The 13,997-nt window shown below is 46.8% G+C and overlaps 1 protein-coding gene across 1 annotated transcript in view; it reads left to right on the forward strand.

The window, feature by feature from the left end:
* RSPRY1 (ring finger and SPRY domain containing 1) overlaps window positions 1-13,997 on the forward strand; it is a 1,045,708-nt gene that overhangs the window by 575,850 nt on the left and 455,861 nt on the right. Inside the window, exon 9 of the mRNA XM_069653445.1 lies at window positions 11,693-11,808. Within this exon, the coding sequence (XP_069509546.1) occupies window positions 11,693-11,808 (116 nt within the window). The remainder of the gene's footprint in view (window positions 1-11,692; window positions 11,809-13,997) is intronic.

A 13,997-nucleotide genomic window follows, 5' to 3' on the forward strand; every position in this document is an offset into this window, starting at 1 on the left:
ATCAACAATACAAATGTTAATCAAGTTATTCTAGTCATTGCTTACCTCATCCCACCCCCCCTTACGAGCCTGTTTATTCCACGCACTCTGTATCTGCCTCGCGTGGTGGGGTCTCACACTCCGTGGATCCTGTCAGGTCTTGTACCGTTCCAAACAACTCTGCTATTAATGATCTCCATGCCATCAAGCTTCCCGCCTCCTCCTCTCCCCCTACATTGCTCGCCTCTTGCCATACCACGGTTTCTGCCTCCGCCCACTTCTGCAAATCCTTCCACCACACTTCCACCCATAGTTTATGACATGTCTTCCATCCCATGGCAATCCTTCTTTTTGCGAGCACATATGCTAAATCTTTCAATTTACTAACATGCTTGAGCTTCTGCGATCTGGGGAACCCCCCCCAGCAAGCAAGCCCAAGCTGTATTTACAACCATCGTGACCCCCTTTTCCTCTAGTTTTTGCGCTACTTCCCCCCAGAAGCGCTCAATTACTGGGCATGCCCAGAACATGTGCACCATGCCTGCCTTTTCTTCATCGCATTTGGGACATGCTTGTCTCCCAGCATCCTTGAACCTAGATATCCTTTCTGGTGTCATGTATGCTCTATGCGTAATATATAGCTGTATCTGTTTCACTCTCGCATTCCTTGACACCTTCTTGTGGTATCCCAACACACGTTCCCACATCCCATCCTATAGCGGGGTTCCCACTTCTGCTTCCCAGTCTAGTCTCAATTGTGTTAACTCCTTCCCGACCTTAGACATCATCATCTCATACAGTCTGGAGATCTCATGCCCCCCCCTCCTCCGTCATATCATATCTAAAAGATTCCTCTCAAACCTTAGTGTTAGGAGACTTCAACCTAGGGTACAACGATATCAATGACCTCCAGGCTACTGCCACAGCTAATACCTTGTCAGAACTAGGCTTCACGCAGATCGTGAATATTCCCACACATACCAAAGGGAGAACTCTAGACTGGATTGCCAGTCATAACTGTAACCCCTCTATAACAGCCATTGCCCCCCAAATATGTTCAGACCATCACCTTATCTCCTTTACCCTCAACACTAAAAGAACCACAGTTCTAACACCCACTCCCGCCATACCCACTTTAACCAAAAATAAGAAAAATATCACAGCGGATAATATTCTGCCTCACATCCTACCCAAACTTAATTCTCTACCTGACCATACCGAACCAGGCATCCTAGTGGAGGAATTCAATAACGCTATGTCCACTGCCCTTGACAGAGTTTCTCCGCTTAAACTTAGAAACAGTAAACCAAAAAAGCATCTAAACTCCTGGTTTACACCCCATTTAAAAAACTTAAGACTACAGAAGAGAAAATGTGAAACAGCATGGAACCGGCATCCTACCGCTGAAAATAAAACCAACCTAATAAACATCTCCTCGCAATACAAAAAAGATATCATCCTGACCAAACAAGAAACCTATAATAATAGGATCACCCAAGCCAACTCCAGTATGAAGAAGCTATTCTCCATCCTAAAAGAACTGGAAACTCCTATCGCAGCACAGGACGATTCCATCAAAGATAAATCCTGGTGTACTGACATACAACTGGCACTAACCAACAAAGTGGCCAACCTCCAAACTAAAATTGCCCTAAAGAAAGCCTCATTACCAACCCAACCTCCTGTGGACAAAACCCCCACACCCAAACCCAAAGAATCTACCCAATTCTGCTTCTCCAAGGTCTCAGTAATTGAGGTAGAAAAGACCATTCCGACTCTTAAACCGTCTAATTGCAAAGGTGACCAATGCCCCGCACAACTGATAAAGTACGCGGCTAGAGATCTAGCCCCCTTCATCACAAAACTTATTATTGCCTCCTTCACTACGGGCACCATCCCTCGCAACCTAAAAGAATCTTGGGTACTCCCCCTCCTGAAAAAACAAACTTTGGACCCCAACATTCCCACAAATTATAGACCCATCACCACGGTGCCTTTCTTACTAAAAATTTTAGACAAGGTAGCGTACACCCAAATCCAGAACTTCCTTGAGATAAACCATCTCCTTGGAACACGCCAATCCGGTTTCCGTCCGCAACACGGCACAGAAACAGCCCTTATTGACCTAAAGGCCAAAATAGACTCACTCGGAGACAAGGGCAAACTAGTTCTCCTTCTCCTTCTGGACCTCTCAGCCGCCTTTGATGTGGTGGACCACAGAGTCCTATGCAATCACTTGGACTCGACGGCCCACTTCTCAGGGGAGGCTATAGTCTGGATACAGTCATTCCTTAGTGACAGGACCATGAGGGTGTTATCCCCCGCAGTGGCAGCAGACCCGATTCCTATCACCTGCGGAGTGCCACAGGGATTTTGTGTCTCGCCAACACTCTATAACATCTTCACCAAGCCACTCTTCGACGATCTTGATAATCTGGGTATCACCTATACCAACTACGCAGACAATACCCAGATTCTCCTACCACTTACTGGGGATTATGTTGAAAACCTGGCTCTGGTGAACAGAGTCTATAGCATCATTCAAGCATGGATGGCCAACCATGGCCTATGCTTGAACGATGACAAAACAGAGCTTATCATCCTGGGCACTGCAGCCCGCATCTCCAAACTCAACCAAAACTACTCAGCCTTCATCATCGAAGGCAACACTATCAAGGTCGCCAGAGAAGCAAAAACCTTAGGTTTCTACCTTGATGCAACACTATCCTTAACCAAACAGGTGAACTCACTGGCCTCATCCACGGCCTATACATGTAAATTAATACGAGCTGGGAAACATTTCTTATCAGATGACAGTTGTCTTATCCTAGCCAGAGCCCTCATCTTATCAAAATTAGATTATTGTAACGCCCTTTACATAGGGACAACCAAACAAATCATCAATAGAACTCAAGTGCTCCAAAATAATGCACTTAGAGCGGCCTTAAGCATCCCTAGAAGAGCACATATCTCAGAAATAAGACGTAAACACAAATGGCTTTCTACTCAAGAAAAAATTAACCTTAAATCTCCCTCCATCATCCACAAATGTTTAAATAACAAAGCCCCCAGCTACCTTTCAGAACGCTTCAATAGGAAAAATCCCTCCAGACCTACAAGGACAGTCAGCCCTAACTGCCTCCTAGTGCCCAGATTTAAACTTACCACTATTGGAGGATCCAGCTTCCCAGTCAAGGCAGCTCAGTTATGGAACGCCCTACCTCTTGCACTTAGATCCGACCAAACGTTCAACAACTTCAGAAAGAATACCATAAAATGGCTCACCGAGAATGCAACATAAATGGCACTCTACCTCTCGCACCTCCACTTGTACTCTACCTGACTTGCTATTTTGTTTGCCATTGATTTGACTGTTTGGTGGCGCTCTATCTGCACTTGTACTTGTCTCACCTGTAGAGCCAAAAAACTGTCTACTCTGTAACTTGCTTGTTCTGTAACTTGTAACTTCTGTAACCAAGCTGTAAACTTCCTTGTCTCTTGCGCCCTGCTACCTCAGGGTCCGGTGCGCATAACAAATAAACAAACAACCGTTTCAGGCCATGTTCTTCTGATTCTCGGGACCATCCTGTGTTATGTAATATACGGGCCCGTGTTTAACCCAATCTCTTCCCCCAGCACTTCGAACTCTATGATGGCCCCCTCCCGCCAAATATCCCCCATTGTCACCACCCCAACCACCTCCCAGTGGTTCCTAAGTATCATCCTCAGCTGCTTATCTCCTCCCGCCAGTGCGACTAGTGGCACCTGCAGGGAGCATGGGAATTGGTTTTCCCTCATCTGGCACGCTCGGCGCCACATCTCCCACCCGAGCTTCATCATCTTCGGTCGCCCTACCATTTCTGTCTTGGGCAGCCAGATCAATTCTTTCAGATAAAATGGGGCACAATCATGTCCAAACAACCTAGATTCGGGGGTCAGTTCATCTGAGAGCCATTTAGCTATATATTGCAGTTGGCTCGCTACATAATAGACCTCATAATTGGGCAGTTTTATTCCCCCTTTTTTGTAAAAGTTCTGCAGCTTCCATAATGCCACTCTGTTCCGGGTACCATGCCAAAGGAAATCCCTACACATGCTATTCAGTTTGGTGAAAAATGTCCTGGGTATCAGATATGGAATATTTCCAAAATAGTGCAGGAGCCTGGGCAGGACCACCATCTTAAGCATCGCCCCTCATCCCATCATTGCTAGGGGCAACTTCTCCCAGAATTTCATGCAATTCTCAATTCTCCCAATGGCTCTTTCGGTATTGTGTCTATGCTCCTCTTCCACCGTGTGGTACACATCTATCCCAAGATACCTAAATGTGCTAACCGCCCATGGTATTTGTAGCACCGGTAACCTCCCCATAGGGATTCACTTATAACTACCCAGCGGGAAGATACTAGATTTTCGGGGATTCACTGCTATGCCAGACAGCCCCGCATATTTATCCATCACTTCTAGTATGTATTGCAGATTTTCCTCCGGATACCTCAGGTACAGCAGCAAGTCATCGGCATACAAGGAAATCAGGTGTTGTTCTCCCCCCACCTCGATACCTATACTGTCATATTGTTGCCTAAGGTATATCGCTAAGGGCTCCAAGGCTAGTATATAGAGCATTGGGGATCATGGACACCCTTGTCTGGTGCCTCTACTTAGTTGCCATCTTTCAGATATCACCGATCCTGTTCTGACCCTGGCTAACGGTTCACTATATAGTATCTTTGCCCACCTTATGTATCCAGGCCCCATTCCGTAGCTCGCTAAGGCGGCAAGCAGCCATGGCCACTTGACCGAATCAATGGCCTTAACCGCGTCTAAAGACATAATTGCCATTTCACCCTCGTTCTCGCTCCCCCACTCAACCACCCGATGGAGTTGTCTATGATTGTGAGTTATATTTCTATTCGGGACATAACCCATTTGGTCGGGGTGTATTAGTTTGCCAATAACTCTGCGCAGTCTATTCGCCAGGACAGCCGTCAATATCTTGCTGTCCTGGTTCAACATTGAGAGTGGTCTATAAGTAGCCACAACTATGCCCAGGCTTGTTGAGTTTGGGAAGCGGTATTATGATTGCCTCTGAGTGATTCCGACAGCCGTCCCACCTCAAACGCTTCATTTAACATTTCTAGCATTGGGGGGAGCACTTCCTCCTTATATACTTTATAAAATTCACTCGGGAACCCGTCTGACCCTGGGGTCTTACTGGTAGGCAGCTGCCTTACCACTTCCTCCAACTCCTCCAAGGTAATCAGTGCATCCATCTCCTCCCTTTCCTCCACACTTATCCTAGGCAGTCCTATGTCCTCCAGTGTTTCTGTGATCTCCCCAAGACTACTACCCCCCTCATCCCCATATAGTAATTTATAATATTCTGCAAAATCCTGATTAATTCCTTCCTGGGTGTCAGCTACACTACCATCTTCTCTCGCTATCGTTCTAATCGTGGGTCTGGGAGCTTCTCTCTTATATAGCCACGCCAGAAGCCTTCCTGTTTTATCCCCTCCCGCATGCTGTCTCTCTATGTATTTTTTATAGTTGAGGTTACATAATCTTTCCCATTGCTCCGCACATTTTTGCTGCAGTTTCAGTATCCGTTCCATGTCTGCATCTCCCTCCTTCAATGCTTTTTCCAGTTTCCTTTCTGTTTCGTGTATGTCAGCCAAAATCCCACCTTGTAGGCCTTTCGATTTTGCTATGGCTACCCCTCTCATCACCACCTTGAAGGCTTCCCATAACGTGCTAGCCGAATCAACGCTACCCGTATTTGTCTCAGAGTAATTTATAATCTCCTCCCTTATATCTTCCCTGAAGACGGGATCCTTCAGTGCCTCTGCCCGAAGGCGCCATGTCGGAATCCTTGCCCTCGGGGGGGCAGTATTGCCACCCAATAGCCAGGGGGTGAGTGGTCCAAAAGGACCCTCGCTTTATATTCTGCTCGAGTACACTCCATCACCACGTCCGACGTAGCATAGACATAGTCCAGTCTCGTATACAATTGCTGCGGGGCAGAGTAGTGTGAGTATTGCCTATCTTGGGGGTGTCTTGTTCTCCACACATCCGCTAAACCAAAGTCATCCAGTATAGTCTGCAGCGCTTTAGCCGCTGGGGCAGGTCTGTCAATCTTCCCATCCGATCTGTCTACCTTGGGGTCTAATACACAGTTAAAATCCCCTCCCCAGATCACCGCCCCACCCATGGATATGCTGAGGTTATGGCACAGAGTTCTAAAATATGCTGCCGTGTTTTGGTTGGGGGCGTATGTATTCACAATGCTTATCTCTTTATTCTCCACTAATCCCCTCAATATGACCATCCTCTCATCCTTTTCCGCCACTTCCTGCAACTGTTGGAACAGGACGTGCGGCGCCACCCAGATGAGTACTCCTCTGGCATAGGCGGAGTATGTCGAGCCCACCACAACCCCTTTCCATTTCTTCACCACTGTTTCCATCTTTTCCCTTGTCAGGTGTGTCTCCTGCTACAGTGCATTATCTATCTTTTGTCTGCCCAAGTACAACATGACCTTGTTCCTTTTTAGATAACTATTAAGTCCCCTGACATTCCACGTAATTATTTTAAGGTCCCCCATGACCCATTAGAATCCCCCTCCCCCTCACACCGGTGCAGTTCAGATCCCACTTCCATCTTAATCTATATAGGCTCGTTTCCCACTTCAAACTCCCCTTAGCTACGAACACCCCAAACACCCTCCCCCCCCCCCCTCCCACCCTCCTCCCTTCCCTTCCCCAACTTCACCCTCCCCAACTGTTGCCCAGCTCCATCCCTGGATCTCAGGCACCCCTGCATCTAGCCCTTTCTGGTACAACCCGTACTCGCGGCTCAGCAGGTTAAGGCCGCCCTATTGGCCGCCTTTCTACTAGATCTCGGTGGGTAGGTATGTGCGGTCCTGCCGCTCCTATTTGTTAGAGTTGCTACGCCCAATACTTCCGTTATCATTTGCGTTTTAACACACTATATTCCAGTCCCATAGTCATAAAGTTCAAGGGCTACGCCGTGTCTATCAAGTAATTCAAGGCGCTGTACCCGGGTTCCCCACTCTTCCCCCACCTCGCAGGGTACATGACATAGTGTCTTCACTTATCGGGCTCCTGGGAATCTTGTTCCTCGTCCTGCGCCGGGTGGCCCTGTAGACCCAACCATGATGCCACATCCTCTGGGGTGTCAAAGAGCAGCGCTCTGCCTTTGTGCAGAACTTTCAGCTTTGCTGGGTACAACAACATGTACCTGATGTCTGCCTCACGCAGTCTTCTCTTAACCACAACATAACTATATCATTGCCTTTGCACCAACATAGTATAGTCAGGGTATGCCGTAACCCTGGAGGAGGCTCTTTCTATCGTACCGCCCTTACGAAAATACTCCAGAATCTTTTCCCTGTCTTTGTAATTCCAGATTATTGCAATTATTGGCCGTGGTGGAGCTCCAGGGCGTGGTTTCCTCATAAGGGCTCGATGTGCCCGCTCTACCGTGAACCCCTGCGAAAGTTTGTCCGCTCCCACTTCTTGCAGGATAATGTTCTCCACGTAATCTGTGGGGTCCTGGCCTCCTTCTCCTTCTGGCAGGCCAACCACCCGGATGTTCCGTCTCGCCCGTCGTCCTGCTTCCTCCACCCTGTTTTCAGGTTGGCAACCTGCTGTTTGAGCACATGGACCTCCTTGGCATTGGTCGTGCTTACATCAGTGTTGGTTTTTACTGTGCTTTCCAATCCGTTAGTTCTTTCTGCTAGCGCTCTAACGTCCTGCTGCAGCAAGGTGACTTCAATTCCCACGGCATCTATTTTATTTTCTAAGGCTATCCGCAGTTCCGCCATTGCCATGCCCCACTTAGCACTCAAGTCCGTTATGGCTGCTAGGACCTGTTGGTTTTCTCCTCCAGGGGGGGTCATCTCCCGATGCCTCCCCCGTCTTTTGTGCTGGGGATGAAGGGGGCCGGTGCACTTTTGCAAAGGTGTCCATAGTGGGTCGCTTACTCCTGGACTTCAACCCTTTCACCGACATCCTGAAATCTCGCTATGTCTTATATCAGCTTTCCTGTGTCGCTGTGGCTTCACCAATTCCAATCTGTTTCCGGGTGGCCCCAGTGGGCTGACTGCAAGGCGGTGCGCAAGATCAATCTTGGGGTGGGCTGTGTCCTCCCACATCCCTCCTTTAAGCAATGATTTTAGTAGCGTGCTTCCAGGGCCCCTGTCCGCAGTTCACCCGTTTCGCCTTTCTGGCAACTTTTCACTGTGGTCCTCGTGGCACTACTTCTCAGCAGCGGTGCCACCTCACAGGCCAGCAGTCTGACCCAGTCTGACCCACTCTGCAACTCCAGATTTTCCTTGTTTGCGGGCACCCTGGAACTTTGTCACTCGCTGGTATTATCTTATGCTCATTAGTGTGGTTGTCCCCTCCATTGCACCACTTGCGCTTCCGCTGTCCTCAGGCGATGGTCAGTCAGTGCTACCACCTTTTTCCCGGCACACGCAATTCGGGCGAGATCTCTGGCACCCAAAGTTCCAATGCCTTATATACCAGCTTTGCCAGCTGCCACAGATCTTATATTATCACGTATTGTGACAAGCTTGTGGTATGTCCACCTTCGGAATACATTAGCATTCCAGCGACCATGCCCCTCTGTGAGCCTCCAGTGTGACGCCAGCCTCTCTGGTTGCCTTTCACGCAGTGCGCCCTGCGCCTCCTTCCCTTGGACACCCCCCACTTTAACCGCCCACTTTGGGGGTCCCGAAGCCTCTCCACTATTGAGCCATGCCTCCTTTATGTGAGCTATATTGCTCTTCTGTTCGTTTTGTGCGCGTGTGTCGTGGGGAAAGTGCCCGATACCGCTTCAATCCTTTGTTCTCCTCAGATGCCTCTGGGCCTCTGCAAGTCACATCGCCTGGCTTTCCGCCCAGTTTGGCCACTTCCCATGCGGACCTGTCCGTCCCCTCAGCCCCGCTGTGCTCCCGCCAGTGATCCCGTGGTGGACACAGGATCACATCATCTCACGGGGGCCCCGTTCCTAACCCAGCCGCTCCGGAGCTCTGGTGCCATGCGTCTTCCTTTAGTCGCACACTGTTCTCTCAGCTGTTGCTCGCCGACGCAATGTATCCTCCGTCTCCCATGGAGGGTACGCCTGCCAGCACGCCGCCTGTGACTGCGCTATCCCGGATTGCTGCAGCTTCTCCTTTCATGCGGCTTCTATCCGTTTACTCCGGTGCGGCTTGCATGCCGAGCGTTGCCTCTTTGGTGAATCTGGTGCTATGCAGCTTGGTATCTCCTTTGTTCTGGGGCAGGCGCCATTTTTTTGCACCAGCTCGCCATCTCGCCCAATCTTCTTCGGTCCCGGACTCCGTCTCTGCTGCGAGTTTCCTCTCGGGCTTATCAGCGCTCAGTGCGTTGACCATTCAGACGCACACAGTTGCCATTCTATCTCGCATATTTTGCCTTTTCATGTATTAAGGCCACAGATCATTTTCAGATCGCAGGATGCACGTCCTCTACATGGCCATGTAGCCACGCCCCCCACTTGTTTAAACAGTCTTCCTTAGGAACTCTGACTTTTTCTACTTAAGAACCGATTCTGACCCTGCCAGTTGGACACTAGACCCTAGTGACCCCCCTGCCCCCCTTCTGCCACTGAGAACACTTGTGCTCCAAAAATAAGGGAAATACTTTAAAGGATTGGGCCTTTTGCTTACAAAATAGAGTATGTGTTTAAAAGGGACTTACTTTCAAAAGAAGTTGGTTGGTAACTGTAACTATGAGAGTGAACAGTTACAAAAGTTATTACTTATCTTAGAAATGTTCTGCCATTCTGAAAGGTGGATACAAGGTTGTTTTACTTGCCTTAGAAATGTTGTGCCATTCGGAAAAGTATATGTAACATTTTTCTTTCCTTAGAAACTGTTTCGCCATTCTAAGAGAAAGTAGATGTTAGGGTATATTACTCACCTGTGATTCGGTTGTGCCTCTTCCCAAATGTAATGCTGTTGGTTTCACTTTATTATTCCTGTTAGGATAATTGTATGAGTGTCCCCCAACTGGGTCTTGCTTCCCCTGACTTGCTATTAGCCTCTCCAGAATAAGTCTGCATTAGGTTTTACCTGCCCAGAATAACCTTGAGTCATTTATAAAGAGTAACACTGGGTTTTGCTTTCCCTGTTCTGTATTAGACGGACACAAAAACAGTCTTAGGTTTATACCTGCCCCAAGTTGCTGATAGCTCCTTGAAAACGTACTTAACTTGAGTTAGCTGTGTGCCATCCTAAAATAAGTTACAAGAGTTACTGCTTATCTCAATCTGCATTTCAGTGATCTCAAAAGCACCTGTAATTGAATATTACATCCTTAGGATTTACTCACCTAGTATGACTGTGTGTTATCACAAACATAGTTATAGGTTTTTACTGTACCTAGAAGAAGTGTTCCACTATTCACAAAACCTATATTGTCCAGTTGATCTATTATGTGATTTCTTGCTGAACATCACGGTACAACTGTTGGGGCCTATTACCCTGGTATTATTGAATGTAATCTGAAAGTAACCATTGGTTTTACACCCCAATAACAGGTGTGCCCTATACAGAATGTGTTAAAAAAGGTTTGACTTCCCTAGAACTACTCTTCAGTGTTTCAAATAAGGTTATATGCTTTGGCTTGTGTACCTTCAAGCATTGTGTTGTGTTTTTTTATACTATGTTTATGACTTAGACCAGTACTTACCCCAACACTTAACTTGGCCTAATTGTATTTAAAATAAACCTTTATCTTTTATAATACTTCTGGTTGTCATGGTTTGTATTGATTCATTTCTGTTATATGTTCTTTGTTCTACGCTACCATTAACTCCGGTGGTACAGCCTTATACTAAGAGTGGAGTCTTGTACTCTCTCACTTGAATGGTTTTTATGAAGTTTGGTAAAACTTCAGAAAAACTGTCCTAACATTGATTACTGTGAAGTGTCTGGAAGTTTCCTTTGACTAACATTTATTGACATTAATTTAAAATGTGTTTGCAATTTGCATTTTGTTCATAATCTAAAATACACTTGCATTGGTAACATAGACTTCTTTCAATCTGTTTCTGAATCATGTAATTTGCCTTTCAAGTGAACACCATTTATGTCAAAATTATATGGCTACCGTCACATAGATTACTATCTAAAGAGAGGAGTTTGGCTCTGCCAGGCTACCGCTGCCTTTCAGTTTTGCCCCCATCACTGTATTCCTGTGGCTTGGAGGAAGTTGAATGAGGGAAGAGGATGGAAGGTCGAGGGTGTACATTCCTCATTCTTAAATTACTTTCATAACCCTTGTCCATAATTATTCACCTCATCCCGACTATATTGGGGATGATGATTTTCCCATCACAGGTTGGGCATGCATCACTTAGTAGGAACAATCCAAATTTGTTGCCCTGAGATACTGTTAAGTGATTTTTATTTTTTGGGTTTGATTCAAATTACTTGGTTATTCTGACCAGAACCACATATACACTTTTGTAATGAAGTCGAGTTGATGATCCTTCCATTATCAAGTCAGATGTTGCCTTAACATTTTTTTTGCTTTAATGGGAAGACTTTGGTGGATGACTAGGTTGGATGTATCTGTAACCTTTAATTTTCCAAAACTTAGAAGAAACATTATGATAGATGACCAGTAACTTGCACGTTTTAAATGCATCATTTTTCTTTCCGCAGTTTTAAAAGAAGGTAGGCAGTTCACGTATGAAAAAGCAGATGTCACTAATATTAATTCCATGCTGAATAGCAATGATGTAAGCGAGTACCTCAAAATCTCACCACATGGGCTGGAGGTAAGCAGTATCAAAGACTTTGTTTCTATGACCAATACAATCGTTTTGTTACAGTGAATACTTGTTTGTTTAGTGATATTTAAAATAGGCTATTTCTTCCAATCAACTGAGTAAATACATGCTTTTCCGTTGGTTTGTGTTCTAGAAACAATTAATTTAAGAAATAGGACACCCAGCTGATTATGTTGTCCTTGAACCCAAAGAGGGAAATGGTGTGAGGGATGAGCCACTGTTTCAAAGGCAGCTGAAAGGTCTAGACGAATGAGAATGGAGGAGTGGTGGTCAGTGGTAAGAGAATTGGTGATGTGGATAAATGCAGTTTTTCTACCAGAATTTAGATCAGCGGGGGTTGGAAAGTGAGTTTAACAGGCATAATTAACTGTGCTGTTGAAGACAATGGGCCTCATTACGAGTCCGGCGGTAACTGAGGTGGTAAAACCGCCTGGTTACTGCTGGACTCGTATTACCATTCCGCCTCCGTGATTCCCAGAATTACCGGGGAATTACAACCCTGGTGTCCCGGGAATTCCGGAGGCGGAATGGTGTAAATCCCCATTCCCATTGAGTCCTATGGGACTCAATGGGGATCATGGAAACACCGGCACCATCTCGTGATGGTGCCAGTGTTTCCTCGTCCGCCTGCAGGCGGGCGGTGGTAAACCCGCCAGGTCGGACCTGGCGGGAATGCCACCTCCCGCCTGCAGGACTCTGGATCGGGCGGTCCGGATTTAACAGTGGCGGCGGGTTTACTGCCACTGTTATTTCCGGACCACCCGACCTGTAATGAGGCCCAATCTTGTGGAATATTTTACAGCAATAGGAAAGGAGAAAGACAAGTCTTCAATACGGGGTCATGAGTGGTTGTTTGGGTCAGCATTTTTATTTTAAGGAGAGGTGTGGCTGTCGTTTTATAACAGGCTGCAAAGATATCAGTAGAGGGAGAGGGAGATGGAGAGTTTCTATAAGGTGGAGAGACAAGCAGAGGTGACAGGTGCAAGTTCCTTAATTTGTGGTGGAAAATGGTGAGTTGTAACACCTGTGGATCAAGATGTGTAGAAGTTCAGTGGGGGAACGGTGGGATAACTGCTATAGAGGAGTGTGCAAGATGGGTGGAGGAGAGATTGAGGGAAGGGTTTGAGAGATAGGCGTTCCACATTTTTTGTGATGTTAGTAAAGTAGAATGCAAAGTCATCAGTAGAGAGAGAGCATCAAATGGAGCAGTTCCTAGTGGGTGGGAGAGCATGGCCGGGAGGTTCGTGCACAGTGTGAAATGGTCTGGACGGAGAGAGGAAACGCAGTTAGTATAATATGAGCAATTGGCTATGTCCTGAACTGTTTTCAAAAGCAGTGAGAAGAGTGGGGGATCGATCTTGGCGCCACCCGCATAAACAGTAATGGATTATCCTCAGAAGCTGGATGGTGTGGGAATCATTTGTTGAAGCCGTGGGAAGGGTTAAGGGAGCGGTCGGGGTAGTGCTTATTGAAAGGAGATAGTGTTGAGATAGTGTTGAGTTCAGTAAAGGCTAGTCCAATAGAGTGCACGTTGAGGATAGAGCTTGGAGCAAGGTAGGGGCAATAGTTGGGCTTTCATTTACATTTGGTGATAGGTAAAGTGAATAAAGAGTATTCAGAGGGCTAGTGGTAAATTGTGGGAGCAGGGGAGGCCAGGGGAGAAGATAGAAATGAGACAAAGAGAGTTGCCTTGGGTGTTGGAACATTATGTAGTTTCACTAGTGAGTTGTCAGACAAGAGTCCATTTGGTGCTTAATGGGCCTTACCGGAAAGGTTGAGACCACCCATTATGATGGTGGTTGCTTCCCCTGGGAGCATTTTAAGAGTACAAGATCAGGGAAGAGGAGGTTGTGTGGGCAGTGAATGAGTATGGTAAGAAGGGTAGGGAAGGAGATGTTGGCCTGATTATGCTGAAAGGAGGAGGGAATGAAATCTGAGGGAAAAGGGTTGCCAATTGTGTGTCCTTGCTGACTGAGACCAACAGTGCATTCATTTTTGTAGAGACGATGGGAATGTAATGAAGAGGCAAAGTCAGTGTGACATGCTGCTGGGGTGGTGGTATCGTGTGGGAATCCAGACTTGGGTGGCATTGATGCACAAGAGTTTGGGGTGACGGGAATCAACATGATTAATGAGAGAGAGGTTTTATCAGAGGGATTGGGCATTCCAGAGAACCG

The sequence above is a fragment of the Ambystoma mexicanum genome, chromosome 1p (assembly GCF_040938575.1).
Source record: "Ambystoma mexicanum isolate Mex_15411 chromosome 1p, UKY_AmexF1_1, whole genome shotgun sequence".
In the NCBI taxonomy this organism is placed as follows: Eukaryota; Metazoa; Chordata; class Amphibia; order Caudata; family Ambystomatidae; genus Ambystoma; species Ambystoma mexicanum.